Consider the following 23,346-nt stretch of genomic DNA (forward strand, 5'->3'; position numbering starts at 1 on the left):
AAAATCAGATGCAAACAGTTAATTTTAGATTTGATTTTTCCAGTTAGTTAACACTTTATTTATCGGATGTTCGTGCTTACACATTTATCAGCAAATTGCTGCCTTTAAAGTTATCTTGCAATTTGCAGAATGAATGCAAGCCGCATTGGAATATGTTATGCTAATAAGTAATAATTTTATAAAGGACATCAAAAAAAGTCTTTTGTCCACAAAACATTTCACAAAACACTTGGAGCTTCAAGCTTAGAATTCTCATAGCATGAATGAGGTGCTGTATTTTAGCTTGCAAGGATCTGCAGGTATCTGTGACAGAGGTGAGTGAGTGACTTTGAGACGTTATGTTGATTTTATTTTTAAAAGGTTGATTTTTATCAGACTTTTTTCTTTTTACAATATTCTTATTAAATCCATGAAAAAAAATACAGAGTACAAGCATCAAGAAAGAGAGTAAAAGTACTACTGAATACATTGTGTTAAATCGTACTTAGGATTACAATACTCTAAATCAATAATCAGATATAGTAGTTAGTTAATAAAGGAAGAAAAAATTGAAATATTTTATTACAAAAAAAAATCTACCCCCACTACCAAAACCCGAAGCTGTTAGATAGAAGAAACAGCAAGGAAAAACCTTAAAAAACGTAAGTGTCAGCCAATATCTGTGTTTTAGTTCCCAAATCAGAGATTTTGAAAATAATTCAAAAAGGCTCCCCAAAGTGAACAGCGAATCTTCTCTAGATTCAAGTATGACATAACATCCCGTAACCATTGAACATGCGTAGGCGGGGTAGCTTCCTTCCATTTAAGCAATACTGCTCTCCTGGCTATAAGAGAAATAAAAGCCAGAATATGTAAATCAGAAGCTTTCAAAGTTATATCTTTTTCTCCAACAATCCCAAATAGTGCAGTCAAAGGATTAAGTTTAAAATTTATTTTAAAAAGTACAGAAAAAGTATGAAAGACCTCTGTCCAATATTTTTTAAGACTCTGACACATCCAAAACATATGAATTAAGGAAGCCAAGACTTTTTAATCATTTTATGAATCTGGGAATCTGGCAATGTCAGCATTTATTGCCCATTTAAATTGACATCTTGAACAGCATATTGATGAAGATACTCCCAGAGTGATGTTGGACAGAGACTTCCAGGAATTAGGACTGGTCACATATTTCCAAGCCAGGATGTTGCATGATTCGTAGGAGTACCTTGTGTTCCCATGCTCCTTTTGGCCTTGTCCTTGCTAGTAGAGATCATGGGTTTGGAAAGTGCTATGGGCGTAGCCTGAGTGAGGAATTGATGGTGGAAGTTGTGGCAATAATGCAGGCTGCTTTGTCCTGGATGATATTAACTTTCTTGAGTTGTTGATGTTGCATTCATCAAGTGGAGAGTTCCTCATCACACTCCTGATTTGTGCCTTGTTAGATAGTGGAAAAGCCTTGGGTGTCATGAGGTGAATTATTTACAGCTAGATATCTAGCTGTAATCTGTTTTTGTAATCACAATATTTATGCGGCTTATCCAGTTGAATTTCTGGTCAATGGTGAATTCCAACCCTTCCCCCCCCCCCCCCCCCCCCCCCCCCCACACCCACCTCCTCAAAAACCTGGCTTCATCTGCCCACCATCCCCCTCATCTTGTTCTACCTATCACCTGGTAGCCCCTCAGTCCTGCTGCAGGGTCTCAAACCAAGTTGTTGACCATCCATCTGCCTCCATAGATGCTGCCTAACCTGCTGAGTTCCTCCAGCAGTTTTCTTTCCTCCAGATACAAAATCTGCAGTCTCAGATTTGCCAAGATGCCTTGATGTCATACTCAATCAAATGCTACCTTGATTCAAGGGTAGTCACTCTCTCTTCACTGCTAGTATCAGACTCTGTCTTGGTGTAGAATCTCACCCAAAATGTCTTTTAAATCAAAAACTCAGTGTCTGTGGCAGTGCAAAACATGCTGACACTGTGGTGTTTTCAACATATCCTTTATTCAGTTATTTTCCTGAACTTCTGAGAACATATTAATGCACTTTTCTATTTATAATGTTTGAGAGTGTAAGAACAGTTGTCAGGAGTTGTTCTTTGGCAGGTGTTTCTCTTCTTTACACCAGAAAATATTTTTTCACTCAATTACGCTTTTGACAAAACTCATTCACTTGGTTTTGATGATATATATCATCATCGTCGTCTTTGCCAAAACAATGACCTTCCCTTGCTTTCTAACTGAAGTGGTCACATTGCTGCTTAAGACAATATTTTATATTGCCTTCCTTTAAATTTGAAAGGCTATGACTCTTGATGCACATAGTTTTATGGGTGCTGACAACACATGAAAACTTAGGCAATATCAGCAGACTCTTAGAGCACAGAAAGTAGCACAAGCACTTACACTAACTATACCAGTCAGTTGAGGCGATCTTATCAGTATAGACTAGCAATGAAATATGGAAATCACTGATATTTAGTTCCATAGAAATGCAATAGAAGTAAACAAAACTGCCTTATTGTCAGAAGCTCTTGAGACTCTCCTTTTCCACCTCACATGCTGACCAGGGGTTTGCATGCACATTCACATATAAAAACCTTTTCTATGCCATCTCATTTTAAGGTGAACAATTGTGCAGAGCATGATGCAGATTGTGGAAGTGGGAGATGAGATCATCCATGATAAAATAAAAAGAGATTTTGTAATAGGAAGGACTAAGAGGCTCTCGGAAAGACTGGAGCAGAAGAGAAGACAATGAGCGTCAGGGAGATAATTGGGAAGTAGGGAGTCTATTCAAGGGCGTCAAGAGTGAAAGTTAGGGAGGAGAGTTGGGGGTGTTGAATATAAGATCTGGCATAGGAGGGCATTGAATGAGGAGAGATCTGAGCGGGAATGGAGGATGTCAGCAAAGAATGGTGTCCCGTTCTGGGTGAGGGAGGGACCAGATTTGGAGATAATACTGAAAAAAGGAAGATATGTATCAGAAAATCTCCACTGCCAGACTCTCTACCAGTTGGTTCAAATAAGGACAGACCATACCAGGATTAAAAACCTGTTCCAGTGTTTGAGGGCTACACCATTCATGAGTTGTGGAAGCACAGTAGTAATCATGCAAGTAGCATTAATTGTCTTTTCTATGCTGTATGTGCTCATTGGCCTTTCTGTGTCTATGTATTATAAACAGAGAAGACTGGGATACAATTTGAATTATAAAACTCTGTTTCAAGTGAGTTCCAGGCCATAATTCTTTACCGAGAAATTAGGGTTGCAAAACTGTTCCAGTTTAGATGTCATTAGAGGAGGTATGCTGTGATTTGTAACTAATATTGAATTTAGATTTTCAATACCTTCAGTTTATATTTAGAGCAGATATTTGACAATCAAATGTTTTATATTCCAGGCATTCAAAGAGATGCTATATGCAGCCCAAGACCAAGCACCATCTTTAGAAGGTAATGATTTTCATATAATTCTAATGATGAACAAATTTGCATTTCAATACTTCTGACTGCATAATGTTATATAGACAACCCTATTTATGGAATCATTCAGATCCCCATGTCATAGCATCATGGAAAAACAAAATGGAGAGAATACATACATTAGGAAAGGGGAATACATCAGAGCTGAACAAAATTTATCTTTAATAGTTGGAAGATGTTTACTGTTCATAGCAGAATAATTCTGATTAGTACTCCTGCATTAACACATTCTCTCATAAATAATTATTTCATCAGGTAGGACCAAATTTAAAGGAAGCAATACAAGTGTTGGTTCTGAATGGGTTGCATAAGAGAACAACTGTAATGCAATTGCTTTTACACTGTATATTTATGTTTTGGAGCTGAAGGTAGTAACCAGATTCTCAACAATGTACTTGATACCAAGTTGGTGGTTGGTAAGAAAAATTGTGAGCTCCAGAGAAGAAGCAAAGGCAAAATGTCTTTGGAATGGTTGGAAAGTGACTAATAGAGACAAATGTCATATGTTCTGGACAGGTACAAAGTAATGATGCATTAAATTTGGCAGAATAAAAACAGATGAATTTTTTTGAAGTGAGTGTACATATTATGTTTTTGCAACCTTTTGTTCCCGACTTTTGGTACCATCCATATTTTAGCTGAAGTAACCATGGACTTGCACCTGTTCCTTTGTTCTACATCTTCAACTAAGGAAAGGTGGTTCTGATCAATTTTGAATTTTACTTTTGGTTCTACAGTATTTACAATTACATGTGGATGGGGAATTTCCCTAGTCAGTCAAACCAATCTACATTCACATCAGTGTAGCTTGTTTGGCCATAGACAGTAAAGCAGGGCAGACTGACTCTGACCTAGACTGACTCAACCCAATATTTCTGCTTGCTTCTACTTGGGCAATTCCTTGATTGAGGAAGACTTGCTTATGCTCCAGTTCTTTTTATTCTGAGGTGGCTGATGAGGTTAGTATGGGGCCTGCTGACTCTGCCACAGATGATGCAGGAAGTGCTTGATGGTGGAGCCTTTGGGAAGTGGAGCATTCTTTATGCCATTTTCACTGGATTTCTGCATGCTTGCAATGAAGAAACAGGATTCTCAGTGCCATTCTAGATGCCAGGAATTCCAACAGTTTGTTGAGGATGTTACATTTTTTCAAGGACACTTTGAGAAAATCCATGCATTATTTCCTTTATCCTTCAGGTAATCTCTTGCTGACATGATGCACAGAGTAGAGACACAAGAGACTGCAGATACTGGTATCTGGAGCAACAATCAATCTGCTGGAAGAACTCAGCGGGTCGAGCAGCATCTGTGGAAGAAAGAAAGCTGGTCCTGATGCAGGCTTCGACCTGAAACGTCGACAATTCCTTTCCTCGCACAGCTGCTGCTCGACCTGCTGAGTTCTTCCAGCAGATTGTTGATGCACAGAGTAGATTGCTTAGTTCTGGAATTTGATGGTGGGTATGAGACCAATGAGGCCTGTACGTGAGCTGGCTCAGTATGATTAAACAGTAGGGCTGATGGTTTTTGCTTTGCTTATCCTGCCAGTGGATTTGAAAGTTTTTATGGATTCAGCATTGGTCGTATCTCACTATTGCATTAAGGTGTCTTGTGTAGGAAGTTCAAATCTCTGAAGCATAGAAGAGGGTGGGGATCACTGCTGCCTGTGTAACCATGAGCTTTGTGCCAAGTTTGAGGTTTTGACCTATGCACACTCTTTACCTCGGATGGCCAGAATCTGCGACATTGCATTAAAGGTGATGGTGAATTTTTTCATTATTGTCTGCTTTGCTGAGTGGTGGCTCCTGAGTAGTTCATGTTTTCCAAGTAGAATGGAGACACATTTCTGAGGCAGTCAAACTTGAAAAGACATCTTTATAGTCTTTCAGTTGGCAGCACAGAGGGTATGATTCTTGGTGGATGCTGCTTCCTGCATTTTTCTTGGAGTTGTCGCAAGGAGAGGATCATGTCCATTTTGTCCCTTGGTGGAGAAATGCCACATGCATTTCATGGAGCAGCTCTTTGACCACTTGGAGGGCCCTGGTGATGATGTTCACCATGTTCTTTAAAGAAGGTCACAATTACGATATTTCTGAAATCCCTTGGCGTGTCACCATCTTCCCAAATGTGAGAAATAAGGTTGTGAATTTATGACTGAAATTATTCTTTGCTAAGCTTTCGAACTTTAGTAGGGATCTCAAGACCTTGTATTTTTTAGTTGACAAAGTCTTTTTAACTTGTTGATCTGTAGTGGCAGAAAGGCTAGACTGAATAGTTTAGTGTGGGATAGGATCAAAGATAGTCTTGTTAAGGACAGAGAATGGTTGAAGAATTCTACAAAGTGCCTTTTCTAGTGGGTTCTAACTAGCTCTCTGTCCTTGACAAGGTCCCCTCCATTCATGGCTGTTAGTTACAACACTCAAAAATTCACATTTGTCATTGTTGTCAGTGAATTGCTGTACCTCCTGTACTCTTTCCATCCAGTATATGTTCTTTAGATCACTGGTTGCCTTTAGGACCTCAGGCTTCAGCTGCTTGCACAGCTGTTTCTTTTCCCTTGAGTAGTGGTGGATGTTAAATATTAAAAATTTGATCAAATATCCGAATCATTCCATTTTTACCTGTAGCATATTCTAACTTAAAAACCTCTTTCACAAGTAAAAGTAAGAACCAGTAACAGTTGAAATATGAAATGTCAACATTTTGCTTTAAAATGTGAACGTTAGCATCCTTAAAGAGGGAAGAAAAAATAAACTCTTGTACAATATGATGAGATGATTGAACCTACCTTGGTCCATGCACTCAAAACAAAACATATTTGCTGAAACTCTTCTGCTTATTCCGTTCTGGTCAAGGCTGAGAAGTCTGAGCTCTTCGATCTCTTCCCAGAAATATGTCTTAAGTGCCCAGTGGAACCATTCATCCTTTTCTTCTGAAGGACCTTTCCTGATCAATATTCTATAAGTTAATTACAGTTTGTTTAGCTCACCCCAGCATGCTTTCTTATTTCCTAATAATCTAATTTTTAACCATTACTTGAAACCCTTAGCTTAGCTTACAGAAATTTTTATACACGTGACATGGCTCAGTTGCAGGTTAAGATCATCCGAAATGATAACAGAAGCTCAAAGTACACAAGTCTGACTGCAAATGTTTTATGTTATTTGAAAAGGAAACTTAAAAACAAAAAAATACTGGAGAAACAGAACTGCAGATGGTGGAATCTAGATGAAAACAACCACAAGATGCTAGAGGAACTCAGCAAGTCAGGCAGCATCCATGGAGAAAAGCAGATGGTCAACGTTTTGGGTCAGGACCCTTCTTCAGGACCGAAGATAGGAAAAAGGGAAGCCTTTATTGGGGGAGGGGGAACAGAGCACTGATAGGTGGACAAAAGAGGGAAGGCGGGGTGGGCACAAGGTGGTGATAAGTAGAAGGTAGATCTACCTATCACCACCTTGAAGGGTCCTGACCCAAAACGTTGACCGCCTGCTTTTCTCCAGGCATGAATATTGAATTCTCCCACCACCCCCTCCCTTCAAATCGCACCCCCATGCTTTTTCTCTTCTTCCCTTTCCTAGCCCTTTTTTTTCCTCTCTCTCCTTACCTTTTACCCATCCCCTGGTGGATCTGCTCTCCCCTCCCCTGCACCTGCCTATCACTATCTCTTACCTGCATCTACCTGAAGTAGGGTCCTGACCCGAAACGTTGACTGCTTGCTTTTCTCCACGGATGCTGCCTGCCCCACTGAGTTCCTCCAGCATCATAGTGTTTTTCATCTAGATTCCAGCATCTACAGTCCTTTGTTCCTCCAACTTAAAAACAAAAATAAGATGCTAGAAATACTCAACAGTCCAGGCAGTATCTGTGTAACTTTTCAGGTGGATGACCTTTCATTTGAACTATGAAAAGTTAGATTAAAAATGTGTTTTAAGATGCAAGTAAGTGTGTGGAGAAGATTATGTTGTGTATATAACGGTAAGGATGTGTTTTAAGAATTGTGTGCACCATATGTTTTGACCTTGATATGTTGTGCCAAGCATTCTTGGTTGAGAGTTATTGCCTTCAGTAAGGGATGTTCTGTTTCTAGCTGTACCGCTGTCTAATCATCCATGCTTGAGGCAGTAGAAAGAAACTCTCAGACTCTTGAGTTTGAGAGATTGCTGCTTAAGGGAGTAGCAAGACCATAATAAAATGTGAGTGAAATAGAAAATGGGGTTTGCTAACCAGAGTAATGATGGTACCAGGCAGTGGATGTGCTGGATACATTAGGGAGCTCAAAATGTAAAAGCAGACTCAGCCATTTGACCAGTGCATGAAACACAAGGAAATCTCCTTGAAGGCTAACAATATCATCTAGAGAGGACGTAACAAAGAAATGCAACGATACGTGAGGGGAGGAAAGAGTTATTCTTGCTGGTGACATATGTGAATTTACTTAGAACATGAACTGTAGAAAAGGTATCGTGTGAACGTAGAAAAAGTCTTGAAGGGACATGTTAATCCAACAACCTCAGTGACTTCTGAGAGCTACATATTTAGCACATGCAGACTGCCTGTTGATAAAATTCAGACAGAACTAGTTAATATGGCAGGCCTAATATTTGAAGGAACATGATTTGTCACCAGTGTGCCATTTAGGAACATGAAGTAGATTCACTTCAGATGTGATTATAGAGTGTGAGCACTGAGCAAACAGAAATGTAAGATAATGGTGGCATCCTCTTCCTTGTCCAGTGTCAGGTCATGTGGTCAGAGAAAGAAACTTTGTAAAAATTCCTAAATTGTAAGGGCCCAAAAAGCAAGAACGATTGGAACAGTCATGACAGAAGTTGGAGTGACATTCCCCAGACTGGAGTGCTACATACATTATGGACAAACTTGAGAATTCAAGTCAAATCGAGTTTATTGTCATGTGCACAATTACAGTGAAGTACAGATACAATGAAAAGCTTGCAGCAGTATTAGAAGTCCGTAGGTACAGACACACAAAGAATACAAATTGTACATAAATTATACAAGACAGTGAAGAGAGAGGAAAAAAATACATTAGTGCAAAAAAAAGTCACAATCAGAGACAAGTGCATGGTGATGCAAGAGGTGGTCCATAGTGTTCCTGAGGTAGGGTTACGGTTGTGCAGGTAGGTTCAAGAACCTGTTGGTTGTAGGAAAGTAGTTGTTCCTGAACCTGGTGGTGTGGGACTTCTGGCTTCTGTACCTCCTGCCTAACCATAGCAGCGAGAAGAGGGCATGACCCAGATGGTGCAGATCCTTGATGATAGATGCTGTCTTCTTGAGGCAGCGTCTCCTGTAGATGCTGTCCATGGTGGGAAGGGTTATGTCTGTGATGGACCGGGGCTGTGTCCACTACTCTCTGCAGCCTCTTGCGTGCCTGTGTGTTAGAATTATGTAACGAGTCAGGATACTTCCAACAGTGCATCTGTCAAAGTTTGCAGGAGTATTTGGTGACATGCCAAATCTCTTTAAGCTTATTAGAAAGTGGAGGAGCTGGGGCGCCTACTTTGTGATTGTATATATGTGCTAGTCTCAGAACAGCTCATCGGAGATGATAACGGCCAGGAATTTGAAGCTGTTTACTCTTTTCGCCTCTGACCCATGAATGAGAACTGGCTTGTGGAATTATTTGATTATTCATCATCATGGATACAGGCCCATTACACTGTGATTGATGGCAAGGTTAATGTTGTGATAAATAGTCATTCAAAGAAGACAGCAATTAAAATGGGTACTGATTGCTCATGAACAAGTCATAATGCTTATGAGCAGTTACTCAGTGCAGCTCTGTTGGCAGGCTGCAGTATCATCAGTAAGTGCATTCTGGAGAAGTCATGCAGGATCTTGGGGGGCCGGAGGGAAATCATGCATGGTCCAGTACATGGGAGAGAAATAAGAACAGAAAGTGCTGGAAAAACTCAGCAGGCACACAGCATCTGTGAAAAGAGAAACAGAGTGTTGAATACCCTTCATCAGACTGCTTGACCTGCTGAGTGTCTCCAGCATTTTCTGTTTTTATTTCAGACTACTTCATTTGCAGCTTTTTTGATTTTTCAGATGTTATATGGATGCCCCTTTGAGGTAGCTAAATGGACATGCCTTGTTAGGTTGGAATAATCTGAGGAGACACAAGAGACTGCAGATGGTGGAATCTGGAGCAACAATAATCTGCTGGAGGTACTCAGTGGGTCAAGCAGCATCTGTTGGGGGAAAGGAATTGTTTGTTTATTGGAATAATCTGAGATGGGAGTGAGTGTGGAAATCTGACCCTTCTGGAGGAGGCAGCAGAAGGTGCTGGTGAATTAAGAATGATGAAATGTCACAATGGCAGTTCTAAAAGTACGACAAGGGCACCTACTGATGGATGTCCATGTCTACCACGTGCAGATCATCCATATGAAGGTGGAGGCCAGAAGCTATATAAGTTGGCCTGGGATTGATCACAACATTGATGATTTAATGAGGTCCTACTTGATGTGTCAGGATTGTGGGCCACAGCTCTGATGCAAACGTGAAGGTGGCTGGTTGATCACCACCAGGGGTGCATATTCATTTTTTTCAATTGGGATTGAAACATTTCTTGATATCTACTCAGACTGGTTGAATGTGTTGACATTTGGGTTGTGCACCACTACAGTATCAACCATGGAGGCTCTGAGCTTTCTGCAACCTCCTCCTCCTGTGGGCTGTCTATCATCTACTCAGTGCAGATTATTGTGTTGTCTTGCCCAAGTCCTCACCCATAATGGCTGCATCAAAATCACCCTGCAATCCAAATCCATGAGGAACTGATTTCTGATCGTGGTCGACAATGCAGATTGACACGCTATGTCATGTTCCTCCACTTTAATGGCATCCAGTATGGTTTAATTTCTCCATATCAGCCAGTCGCGAAGTCCTATGGTTAAGGAAATAATAAAATGAGAGTTGCTAGTCAAGACTCTGAGTGGTTGCATTGTTTCTTCTTATGAACCGGACCACCCCTCATTCTAAACTATTTCAGAGCTTAGGTGCTGAGTGGTCATCAATAATTGAGGACACAGGTGGAGGAAAAGAAGAGGAGTCAGGAGGTGCTGGGGGAGGTGCTTTCAAGTGGAAAATACTGTGAAAGACCTATTATCATCAGATAGTGAAGAGTTTTCAAGATGGAGCCCTGGAGTGATTGTAAAGAAACTGGGAGTCAGGAACTACATAGTAAAGATGAACATCAGAAGTCAAAAAGCCCACACATATAAGTTAATACATAGATATGGTACAGAGAAGATGTTGATTGAAAACAAAAGGACAAGCATGGATTTGGACTACAGGGTGATTTTGATGCAGCCATTATTGGTGAGGACTTGAGCAAGATAACACAATGATCTGCACTGAGTAGATGATAGACAGCCCACAGGAGGAGGTGATCCACCAGAATTAAAAATACTTCACCTAGAACTTCAGTGATGACAATTGCACTTTTACAATTGAGATTACAAAGGCCAACAAGACCAAATCAAATTTATTGTTGAAACAAAAACAGAAGATGCTGGAAACACTCAGCAGGTCAGGCGGAATCTATGACGAGAGAAACAGGGTTAACGTTTCAGGTTGGAAACTGTTCATTTTGGTTTTAAATTGGTAAATTGGTTCATTATTGTCACATGTACCGAGGTACAGTGAAAAACTTTGTTTTGCATGCCATCCATACAGAACATTTCATCACATCAGTACATCAAGGCAGTACAAGGGAAAAGCAGTAACAAAATGCAGAATATAGTGTCACAGTTACAGAGAAAGTACAGTGCAGGCAGACAATAAGGTGCAAGGCCATGACGAGGTAGATCGTGAGATCAAGAGTCCATCTTATCATACAAGGGGTCTGTTCAGTAGACTTACAACAGCAGGATAGAAGCTGTTCTTGAGCCTAGTGGTACGTGCTTTCAAGCTTTTGTATCTTCTGCCTGATAGGACAGGGGAGAAGAGATAATGTCTGGGGTGGGAGGGGTCTTTGATTATGTTGGCTGCTTTACTGAGGCAGCAAGAAATATAGATGGTCCATGGAGGAGAGGCTGGTTTACATGATGTGCTGAGCTGTGTCCACAACTCTGCATTTCTTGCGGTTTTGGGCTGAGCAATTGCCATAACAAGCCATGATGCATCTGGATAGGATGCTTTCTATGGTGCATCTATAAAAATAGGTGAGGGTCAACAGGACAGGCTGAATTTCTTTAGCCTGCTGAGGAAGTAGAGGCCTGGTACATTTTCTAAGCCATGGCATTGGGGTGACGTTGAAATACTGTATTTCTCCAAGGTCAAGAGATCATTTGGAGTTTTATAACAAGCATGCATTGCATTAAATGCAAACCTTTCATTTTGAATAACTTCATGAATTTCAATGCAATGATTGATTTTAGTGGGATACCTGTAATATGTTGGAGAAAGCCCAAGCTTTTCTTTAGTATGCCACTAAATCTGATATTCTAAACTATGATCAAGTACTGAGGTGACGTTTGGACCCGCAATTTGCTGAGAAAGCTGTTGTGTGACCTTCAGCCTGAGAACCCAAAATGGGACAATAAAAGCATTAGTTCTTAACAGTAGCTTTCTCAGGAGTCAGCAGATCGAGAGTTCGTGTGTTGCTTCAGGACTTGAATGTAGATTAGAATGTCGGCTTTAGAGGCAAATTGAGGGAAAACTATACAATTAGTAGTGTTGTCCTGTCAGTGAGGTGGGAAATTAGATTTCTTCAGTTGAATGTTAAAGATCACGTGGCACTATTTGAAAAGGAATGTGTTCTCCCAGTCCTGATCAGATTTCAGCACTCAATCAAAACAAATTAACTGCGCAATTATCTGTTTTGCTCTCTGATTCCCAGTGCACAAATTAATACCACATATGCCTACATAACTGAATAGTTAATCCATAGATTGGCAAGTGGTTTGAGAAATCCCACGAACATGCAAGGTATTATACAGTATGAATATGAACTTTATTCTTTCTAAATTTTCTGTGCTACTGCATGTTTACTGTTCTGTTGAAAACATATTATTTGAAGGTCACCTACTTGTTCTAAAGTAGTTAGGAATGTCATTGAAGTGCTATAAATACCATGCCATGAGTCCTGCAATCCTTGGTATTCCACTTTTGACACACTGTTGAGAGAATAGTGATGTACTGCAACTTCATTCTTCTGGCTAGATGCAAGCAAATTATTTCATGTCATTGAAATATTTTTAATTACTTTTAATTAAGTAAATTTCTGTCAATGATTTACATTAAATTGATTATTGTTATAATAAGACTTGTGGAGCACATTAATAATACCATATTGGAAAAATAACACTTAAACAGCTTTAAACTTTGTGCAAATGTGATTCTTCTGCAATACTTCAATTTGTCACCTGTTCTTAGCCCTAACTGTTCTCCACATACACCCAAAACTATAATTCTACACTATTTCTCACACTTGGAGTGGACAAAGCAAAAAAGTTTCACACACCCAGCATTAAACTTTGAATTCCAGTGCCAGCAAAAAGAGAATTTCAATAGTATGAACAATAATTAGTATGCAATTAATTAGTATGCAACATATCAATCTTTGACTTATAACTTACTGCATTAAAGTTTTAGTGTACTCCGTGTCATTAGAATCAAAATACATTTTGGTTTACTTTGATGTATGGAAATCATTTAGTGACTTTAGTTGCAGTCACAATGCAACCATGGTGCGATTGTAATCTAGAGAGATTCTCTCCAAGCCCCAAGTCTGTCAGGCTTCCATTATTCATCTTAACCGGATTCAACAGAACCAAGTTAATTGCTAATCAAAAAATTGCAGATGCTGGAAATCTGAAAATGCTGGCAAAGACCTTCAGGCAGCATGTGTAAAGAGAAATAATCAGTGAAAGATTACAGACCCAAAACGTTGACTGTTTCTCTTTCTACAGATGCTGCCTGATATAAGTTTTGCAAGTCTTTTCTGTTTTTATTTTAAATTATTGTGTTACTCTGCTGTATTACTGATTTAGATTTGATCTACCACATTCCCTGTATCCCTTTTCTGGCTTCCAATCGGGACAAAATGCATATTTGGAACAGGTGGCTATTCCTTATTTATGTCACTGATTCCACTAAGCCTACCTAATTTAAACAAGAAAATCCAATGATATGGATAAGAACAGTGCCAACAGTTCCAGCTTGGCCTCCTTCCTTTTCTTAAGTGTGTCAATCGAGAATTGAAATGAGAAGGGGAATTGCATACTGATGCACGAGAATAATGTGCAGTTGAAGCAAACACCTGCAGAAATGCTGGAAATCCAGAATGAAAAAAATGGAAAATGTTGGAAGCACTCACCAGGCACAGTGGAGAGGAAAGCAGAGTTGATTTTTCAGATATAGGTCCCTTTGTCAACATTAGAAAAGTGTTCTTTGAGTTAGATAGGGGAATGGGTAGAGGGAACAGAGAATGTTTGTGGTAAGGTGCAGACCAAAATTATCAACGTAACAATTACTTTAAAAACTGAGAGTTACAGACTGAAGGGAGAAAAAAAATTGAAACAGGTACAGGCACATCCGTGAAAAGAGAAAAAAGAGTAATGTAGAAGGCTGGCATGGTTTGGTATCTGTTCTCATGGAGTTTAGACTATTACAAGCACCTCTGGGAGTCTGAGAGTCAGTGAGATGAAATTGAGCCAACTGCATAAATTTTCATGTGTGAAATTTCCAATACTTCATTGATCTCTTTTGACTGTAATACATCAAGAATTTGCTTCAGGTTAGGTGTGCAAATTACAAAGCACTAATTTCTTTCTTGGGATTTGGTGACATTCTTGAGATTTCCAGGTTTTAGTTTTGCGCTATATATTCTTATCTGAACCTATAATGGAATTTTATCAGTCTAAAATTTTCCTCTGGTGTTGCATTTGTATGTCCTAAACTTAAGATCAAAAGTAATATAGAAACTACATCTGCATTATAGATTTTAAAAGTGCCTTCTATGGAATACATAACCTGTTTTTGAGATGTTAAACACTAGAGCAGCTGAGTGCAAGTTTAAAGATAATATCCAAAAGCCTGACTGCAATCTTAAATGCAGTTGCTGTTTTCAAAAAAATGTAATAGACATTTTCTCCCCAAATGAATACATCTAAAGAAAAGATTAACTGCCATGTATATGTATGTCTTTGTAGAGTGCTCTGTAATTTGTGGAAATTATTTATGGGCCCTTAAGTGGTTGGTAGATTGTGTGTTCAAAAGAAACCCTGCTGATAGTGGCATTTGAATGCCAAACATGCAGGTATTCCCCCAGGGTCTTTTCCTCTTCAATTAGATGCTGGGTTGGTGCAGATGAAAGCATGTGTATAAATTATTCATGATGGTTATCCATTTGAATGGCTCATAAGGGATGACGTTTTTGAAAGTGCTATTCCCTTCATTATAATTGTGTTCATCGAGGTTGTGCTTTTTTTCCCCTGATTTTAAAAATTAGTTGATTCTCAAATTTTCTTGAGCATTGCTTTTCATTTATTAATTTTTGGGGGAGCCAAGGCCAGCATTTTTTGCCCATCCTTAATTGCCCCAGAGGAGATGGCGGTGAGCAGCCTCCTTGATCAACTGTCTTCCTTCTGGTGAAGGTACTCCCACAATGTTGTTGAGAAGGGAATTCCAGGATTTAATCTCAGTGACGATGAAGTAATGGAGGTATATTTCCAGGCCAGGATGGTGTGCAACTTGGAGGGGAGCATGCTGGTGGGGATTTTCCCATGGACCTGCTGCCCTTGTCCTCCCTGGTGGTAGAGGTGGTGAAATACAAGGTGATGTGAGAGTATTTCAGGCAATATACAAGCACATGAATTAGGAGCATGGTAGAGTAGTGGTTAGCATAACGCCATTAGAGCACCCGCGACTGGGGTTCAATTCCCACCGCTGTCTGTAAGGAGTTTGTACATTCTCCCCATGATTGCATGGGTTTGCTCCGGGTGCTCCGGTTTCCTTCCATATTCCAAAGGCGTACGGGTTAGTACGTTAACATATGTGTAATGGCCGGAAGGGGCTGTTACCATGCTGTATAAATAGTTTTAAAGTTTTAGGAGCAGGAGTAAACCACTCGGCCCCTTAAGCCTGCTCTGCCATTCAGTACAAATGGCTGATTCAATTGTAACCTCAGCTGCTGTATACTGTCTGTAACCTTTCAGCCCCTTGCTTATCAGGAACCTCTCTCAAGAATTTTGCTTCATCTTTGTTTTAAATGGGTGACTCCCTTATTTTTAAAAGTAACTATTAGTTCCAGAATCTCCAACACAGGAAATCAGAATCAGGTTTATTATCACTGACTTGTATGTCATGAAATTTGTTGTTTTGTGGCAGCAGTACAGTTCAAAGACATAAAGTTACTATAAATTACAAAATAAATGAATGGCTTTAAAAAAAGGGCTTAACGAAGTAGTGTTCTTGAACTGTTCAGAAATCTGATAGTGGAGGGGGATAAGCTGTCCTAAATCACTGAGTGTGGGTCTTCAGACTCCTGTATCTCTTCCCTGATGGTAGTAACGAGAAGAGGGCATGTCCCAGGTGGTGAGGGTCCTTAGTGATGCACTGACTCTTGAAGATATCCTCGATGGTGGGGAAGAGTTGTGCCTGTGATAGAGCTGGCAGAGTCTACAACCCTCTGCAGCTTCTTGCAATCCAGTGCATTGGAGCCTTCATACCAAGTTGTGATGCAACCAGTCAGAATGCTCTCCACTGTACACCTATAGAAATTTGCAAGTCTTTGGTGACGTACCGAATCTTGTCAAACTCTTAACGAAGTAGTGCCTTCTTTGTGATTGCATCAGTGTGTTGAGCCTAGGATAGACCCTCCGAGATGTTGACGCCTAGGAACTTAAAGCTGCTCGCCCTTTCCACTGCTGACTATCTCCACAACCACACTGTCAAGGTCATTCAAGATTTTACATGTTTCAATTCAGTCACGTTTTGCTCTGTTAATCTACAGCGGATACAAGCCTAGTTTGTCCAACTTTTCCATGTAAGACAACCCATTCATTTCATGCTCCAGTCATGAGGAGAGATTGGATAGGCTAGGCTAGGCTTCTTTTCCTTGGAGCAGAGGAGGCTGTGGGGAGTGGGGGATTGCTCTGATAGAGGTATTCAAAATTATAAGAGGCATAAACAGGGTAAATAGTAAGAAACTTTTCCCCATGGTGGATGTGTCTAAGACCAGAGGGCATAGGTTTAAAGTGAAGCATAAGAGTTTAGAAGGGACCTGAGGAATAACTTTTTCATCCGGAGTGTGGGTGGAATCTGGAACACACTATCTGAGGGAATGATGTAGGCAGGTACTCTCACAACATTTAAGAAAATCAGGACAAGCACTTGATTAGCCAAGGCATGGTAAATGGGATTAGTACAAGTACTTGATGTACATAGTGGCTTGAAGGGCCTATTTCTGTCCTATATAATTTTGAGTCCAGTGAATTTTATAGATGGCACACATTGCAGACACTGTTTCAGTGGAGGAGGGATTAAATGTTCTTAGTTGTGGATGGAGTAGTTTTTATCCTGGATGGTATTGATCTTGAGTACAGACAGAGTTATACTCATCCAGGCAAGAGGAGTGACAGATATTTCATTACACTTTTTTCTGCTTTGTAGATGATGGAATGGTTTTGGGATGTTGGAAGGTGAGTTGCTCAGTGAAGGACACCTAGTCTCTGATTTACTTTTGTAGCTGCGGCATTTATGTGGCTGGTCCAGTTGAGTTTCTAGATAGTGGCGACCCCTAGTATTTTGATAATGGAGTACTCGGCATCAAATTTCAAGGATAGATGATTAGACTTTCCTTTTGTTTAGAGATAATCATTCCTGCCATTTTTGTTACTCATCACTCATCAGCCCATGCCTGAGTATTGTCTAGGTGTGGACAGCATTATTGTTGAGGAATTGCGAATGGAATTGAATATTGTGCAATCATCATTTAACATCCCCAATTTTGTTGTTATGATGGAAAAGCAGTCATTGATGATGCAGCTGAACATGGTTGGATTTCAGACCATGCCCTAAGAAACTATCACATTAATGTTCTGACTGACCTCCAACAATCACAACCACATTCTTTGTGCAAGGTATAACACTGGCCATTGAAGTTTATTCAAAAGGCAAAAAAACTGCAGAGGCTGGAAACCTGACAAGAAACCAGAAATGCTGGAGGTTCTCAGTGGGTCGGGCAGCATCTTTGGAGAGAGAAACAAGGTTGACCTTTCAGGTCGATAACCTTTCAGCAGAACTTGGAAAAGGACAAAACAAATATGTTGTAAATTGCAGAGATGGGGAGGGGTGAAGAGAACAGAGGGGATGCTTGTGTTAAAGTGGACACCAGGAGAGTCCAGTTGACATGAATGCCGTGGTGCTGTCTAAGAGAAGGTGGTGAATAGTTGTTAATTATAACAATCTGTCTGCAAGAGTTTAATAGAGGTAGAGGGCAAAATAGAAAAAATAGCAATGGAACTGTGGGACAGAACTGTTGCTAGAAATCCTGAAATAATACATACATGTAGTCCTGTATCCGTTAGGTTAGCACCTCATTATTAGGTATGCCTGGTGATGCCTTTCTCATTGAACTAGGGTGATCCACTGGCTTGACAGTAATGATTGAGAAAGGGATAAGCCAGGTATAGAGGTTATAAATTGTGTTGGTGTGGTGTACTTTTTTGCTGCTGGTAATGGTCCAACTCATGGATCGTGAGTGCCTCACGGATGCCCAGTTTTAAGCTGCCAGAACTGTTCTGTGTCTTTCCTATTTAGTATAGTGAGAAACACTGAGATCAAATGCAAGGTTTCAGTTGCAGTCTAGTCTTGGGAGCAAATACTATATTAGGCAAATCAGAGAAAGCAAGATAATATACTGTCAAGAGCACTGGAATGTATTAAACACAGACAGCAGAACAACTTAACCAGCAAAAAACAAAGTTTGAACAAAGGGAAAAATAAAGGTACCTGCAATTACAGGTACATAACAACATCAGGAATAGTGGTGACACAGCTGTTAGGTTGCCAGACTGGTAATCCACAGGATTTACTAATAATGCAGAGATTCAAATTCAAGTTCCATTCCAAATTCAGTCAGTAATCTGGAATTTAAAAAAAAATTTCAATAGTAATGATGGCACATCAATTCTGGATTGTCACAGAAACCCATCTGGTTCATGACTATCATTCATGGGAGAAAATCTTCCATACTTTACCCATTATAGCCTCTGTGTAACTCCAGACCCAGCAATGTGGTTGACTTTTAAATGTCCTGTGAAATGTCTGAGCAAGCCACTCAGCTCAAGGGCTGTTTGGGATGGTTAGCTCAGACCCTGAAATATAAATTTTTAAAAACTGGCCACTTCATGAAACAGTGCTGGACTCTGCACTTCAGAGCATTCTCTGAAAACCAAGGTAAGAAGCTGCAAATCTATTTTGCCCAAATTGCTAGCAAATTGTTTTGTACTTCAAACAGGCATCAAAGTATACAGTAAATGAAAATCAAAGATTGGAGATGCTGAAAATTTGAAATGAAAACAAAAATGCTGGAAACACTCAGCAGGTCAGGCAGCATCTGTGGAAAAAGATCTCCTATCAGACTGGGAAAGACTAGTTAGTTTTAAGCTACAGAAAGGGTGGGGCAAGATTAGATAGGACAAAAGGAATACCTTTGATGGAATGAAGCCAGGGTTGTACTGGGGACCTAAAGAAAGAGAGATGGTCGTGGAAGCGAGTTTTGGTCAACACCTATCAAGCACAAGAAACAGAAGCCACTGAGGGTAGGTAAGGCAAAAGAGACGGATGGAAATCCCATCAAAGAGCTAATCTTCTTCAAGGTTACCATTCCTGGAAAAGAAGTGGCAGCAAGTTCAACAATAAACGAAAATCACAAAACTGCAATGATGTTACCTCACTCAATAAGGCTTTAAAAATGTTGTTTACCGTCGTTGGTGCTTTCCTTTCACCAGGGTATTCAAGAAGCTTGACCAAGCTTTATACATTTTTCTATGCCACCATCCTGCAAACTCCTTTCTTCCCAGCCCAACACACAACTTGCCAAAATAATGGCAGGTTTCTTTTGGCTCAGCTTTCTACCATTCACATTCTACTGATTATCTTGTATCACTTATAGGTAACATAATCCGGCCACAAATTTCTTTTCCAATGAAGCTGGAGTTGCAACATTTCATCTTTATACCAGGCACTTTGCAGCTCTCTGGCAGTGATTTGCCTACCTTGTGAGCTTAAGTACATTTTCTTCGACTTCTGACAATGGAAGAGAACTGTGTTTCTTCAAGGCCGGAGGAGGATTATTCATTGGTATAAGTGATGGCAATCTTGTATCACAACACAGTGCTAGTGAGATGGTTTGAACTCTTGTTATCTAACAACTCTAGTTAGGATGCTGTAAACCTGCACCAGTTTACAGTGTTTCAATGACTAGCTACTATATTAAGCTGTTTGCATGATATCTATGACTTTTGTCATCTTTTTGTTTGAGTATATGATAGGATAGTGATTATACTACTGAACTATTAATCCAGAGGCTTGGATCAATGAACTGGACTGTAAAATCCACTAAGGCAGCTCATGAATTTAAATTAATTAAATAAAAGGCTTCTAAGAGACTACCTGAAAACTATACACTTTGCTAATGCCCTTCAAGGGAGCAAAATAATGGCTTGAAAGCAATAAAAATGTGATTTCCTTTATGGATAAAACTATTCCAGTGGTTCAAAACGGCAGCAAAGAGCACTTTGGGATGGGCAGTAAACGTCAACAGCAACTCAAAGTGAATGAGTAAAAGTTTTTTTGATTTCTTTGAATCTGCCTTCTATTGCTTCATGGCAACGTCACTTATGCCACTTAATCATCCCATTTTACAGTTTAGCACTTCACTGGTTGTACCAGTTTTTTTCTGCTTATGCATTTTCTTTTCCTCTTGCTCAGTACCTTTCTGCAATATCTACAATGCAGAATTCTGAACCTTTCCATGATCCAGTATTTTTTTTAATCATTGGAGGAAATTTCACTAATCCTAATGAGAAAGTTGTTATAGAACACAACTTTGAATAAAATCAAGTATGGACAGGAGTTTCGTTGTACGGTGTTGATGTTATATTTAGCTTCTTCCTCAAGTTTTTGAGCTCTTTAATATCTTATTTTCCCTTTTAGAATTTATGTTTCGATGATCATGTTTTCCTTTCCTGACACAGTGACATGTCATAGATTTGGGATAGGATCACTGAAAAATGATTGAAAAAGGAAAAGGTTCTCTTTCTCAGTCTGGGACAGAAGGAAGGAGGGGGTGGATGGGAAATTAAGTTAGTGATGGCAAGATTGCTAGATTTTCTGACAGCATATTTGTAATCCTAAAAAATGCTGCATTAATAATGACCAGGTTTCACCTGGATGCATCCTGTAGTATCTCAGTCTGAATATTTTTTATCCTTTGAATTTGTTCTTCAAATGGATTAACAACCAAAATGCCCCAATCATTCAGAGCATATCCCTGGCTGCGCCTTGCATTACTGATCTGGCGGGTGTTTTACTGTGCAGGGGCAGGATGATATGGCTTCATGCATGTTTCCATAATGCCAATAAAGACACAGTTGTGAAACGCCACCTAAAGTTTTTATGGCAGCCACCAGTGAAGTGAATAAAATGTTATAAGAACACATGAATTTTGGTCACGCAGTCTTCAGTGTGCATTAGTAATATCTATGTGGCACTTATTTCAGTCTGTTATGGGCTGCTGAATTCTACTGAGGATTTGGCAAAATCTGTGAAGGTTGTTCAGTGCTCTATGGCCGTAACTATAGGGGAAAAAAAAATCCAGTGAACTCATTCTCCTTGTGTAGAATGATTCATCAACTGGCTGGAATATTCAAGGATATCTTCAACCTCTCACTGCAGCAGTCTGAGGTTCCCATCTGCTTCAAAAGGGCAGCAATGATTCCAGTGCCCAAGAAGAGCAGGGTGAGCTGCCTCAATGACTATCATCCAGTAGCACTGACATCTACTGTGATGAAGTGCTTCGAGAGGTTGATTATGGCTAGAATTACCTCCTGCCTGAGTAAGAACCTGGACCTGCTGCAACATGTCTACAGCAGGTGCAATCTCACTGGCTCTCCACTCTGCTTTGGAGCACCGAGACAACTGCAAGACATATGTCAAGCTACTGTTTATCGATTGCAGTTTGGCGTTAAACACAATCATTCCCTCAATACTAACAACCAGGCTTCAAAACCTGGGCCTCTGCACCTCTGTCTGCAACTGGATCTTCGACTTCCTTTAGGGAGACCACAATGAGTGCGGATCGGTAATAACATCTCCTCCTCGCTGACTATCAACACAGGCGCACCTCAAGGATGCGTGCTTAGCCTACTGCTCTACTCCCTCTACACTCATGACTGTATGGCTAAGCGCAGCTCAAACACCATCTATAAATTTGCTGATGACACCACTGTTGTTGGTAGAATCTCAGATGGCGATGAGGAGGTGTACAGGAGTGAGATAGATCAGCTGGTTGAGTGGTGTTGCAACAGCAACCTCACACTCAATGTCAGCAAGACCAAGAAACTGATTGTGGACTTCTAGAAGGGAAAGTATGGAGGACACACACCAGACCTCATTGAGAGGACAGCGGTGGAAAGGGTGAGCAGCTTCAAGTTCTTGGGCTTCAACATCTCAGAGGATCTATCTGAGCCCAACACATTGATGCAATCACAAAGAAGGCATGCCAGCTGCTCTAGGACTTTGAGGAGATTTGGTATGTCACCAAAGATTCTTACAAATTTCTATAGATGTATGGCGGAGAGCATTCTGATTGGCTGCATCACAGCCTCCAATGCACAGGATTGCAAGGGGCTGCAGAGGGTTTTAGACTCAGCCAGCTCCATCACAGGCACAACCCTCCCACCATCGAGGACATCTTCAGGAGGCGTTGCCTCAAGAAGGCGGCATCTATCATTAAGGATCCTCACCATCGGGACATGCCCTCTTCTCATTGCTACCATCAAAGAGGAGCTACAGGAGCCTCAAGACCCACAGTCAATGACTCAGGAACAGCTTCTTCCCCTCCAGATTTCTGAACGATCTGCTGTTTGTGAGATAGATATATATATTATTTATAACATATATTTTATATATATATATATATATGTAGATGGGTGAGTTAGCAAGTTTGCAGATGATACAAAGATTGGTGGTGTTGTGGATAGTGTAGAAGACTGGCAAAGGATACAGCGGGATATAGATCAGTTGCAGATATGGGCAGAGAAATGGCAGATGGAGTTTAACCCGGCCAAATGTGAAGTGTTGCACCTTGGGAGATCAAATGTAAAGAGACTGTACACTGTTAATGGCAAGACCCTTAACACTGTGGATGAGCAGAGGGATCGTGGGGTCCAAGTTCATAGCTCCCTGAAAATGGCTACGCAGATTGATAGGATGGTAAAGAAGGCATATGGCATGCTTGCCTTTATTAGTCAAGGCATTGAGTTCAAGAGTCAGGAAGTTGTGCTGTAGTTTTATAAAATTCCAGTTTAGGCCAAATCTAGAGTATTGCATTCAGTTCTGGTTGCCCCATGATAGGAAGATATCAATGTTTTGGAGGGAGTGCAGAAGAGGTTTACTAAGATGCTGCCTGGATTAGAGGGCATGTGTTGTAAGGAGAGGTTGGAGAAACTTTGGTTGTTTTCTCTGGAGTGGCGGAGGCTGAGGGGAGATCTGATAGAGGTTTATAAGATTATGAGAGGCATAGATAGAGTAGACAGCTGGTATCTTTTTTCCAGGGTTTCAGAGGGCATGCATTTAAGGTGGTGAGGGTAAGTTCAAAGGAGATATGTGGGGCAAGTTTTTTTACCTAG

At 40.3% G+C, this 23,346-nt stretch overlaps 1 protein-coding gene across 1 annotated transcript in view; it reads left to right on the forward strand.

Annotated features, from left to right (window-relative positions):
* Window positions 1-23,346, forward strand: part of LOC127567921 (xenotropic and polytropic retrovirus receptor 1 homolog) — a 311,271-nt gene that overhangs the window by 24,934 nt on the left and 262,991 nt on the right. The window contains 1 exon segment of the mRNA XM_052011129.1: window positions 3,379-3,430. Within this exon segment, the coding sequence (XP_051867089.1) occupies window positions 3,379-3,430 (52 nt within the window).

Source organism: Pristis pectinata, chromosome 3 (genome assembly GCF_009764475.1).
Source record: "Pristis pectinata isolate sPriPec2 chromosome 3, sPriPec2.1.pri, whole genome shotgun sequence".
Taxonomy (NCBI): domain Eukaryota; kingdom Metazoa; phylum Chordata; class Chondrichthyes; order Rhinopristiformes; family Pristidae; genus Pristis; species Pristis pectinata.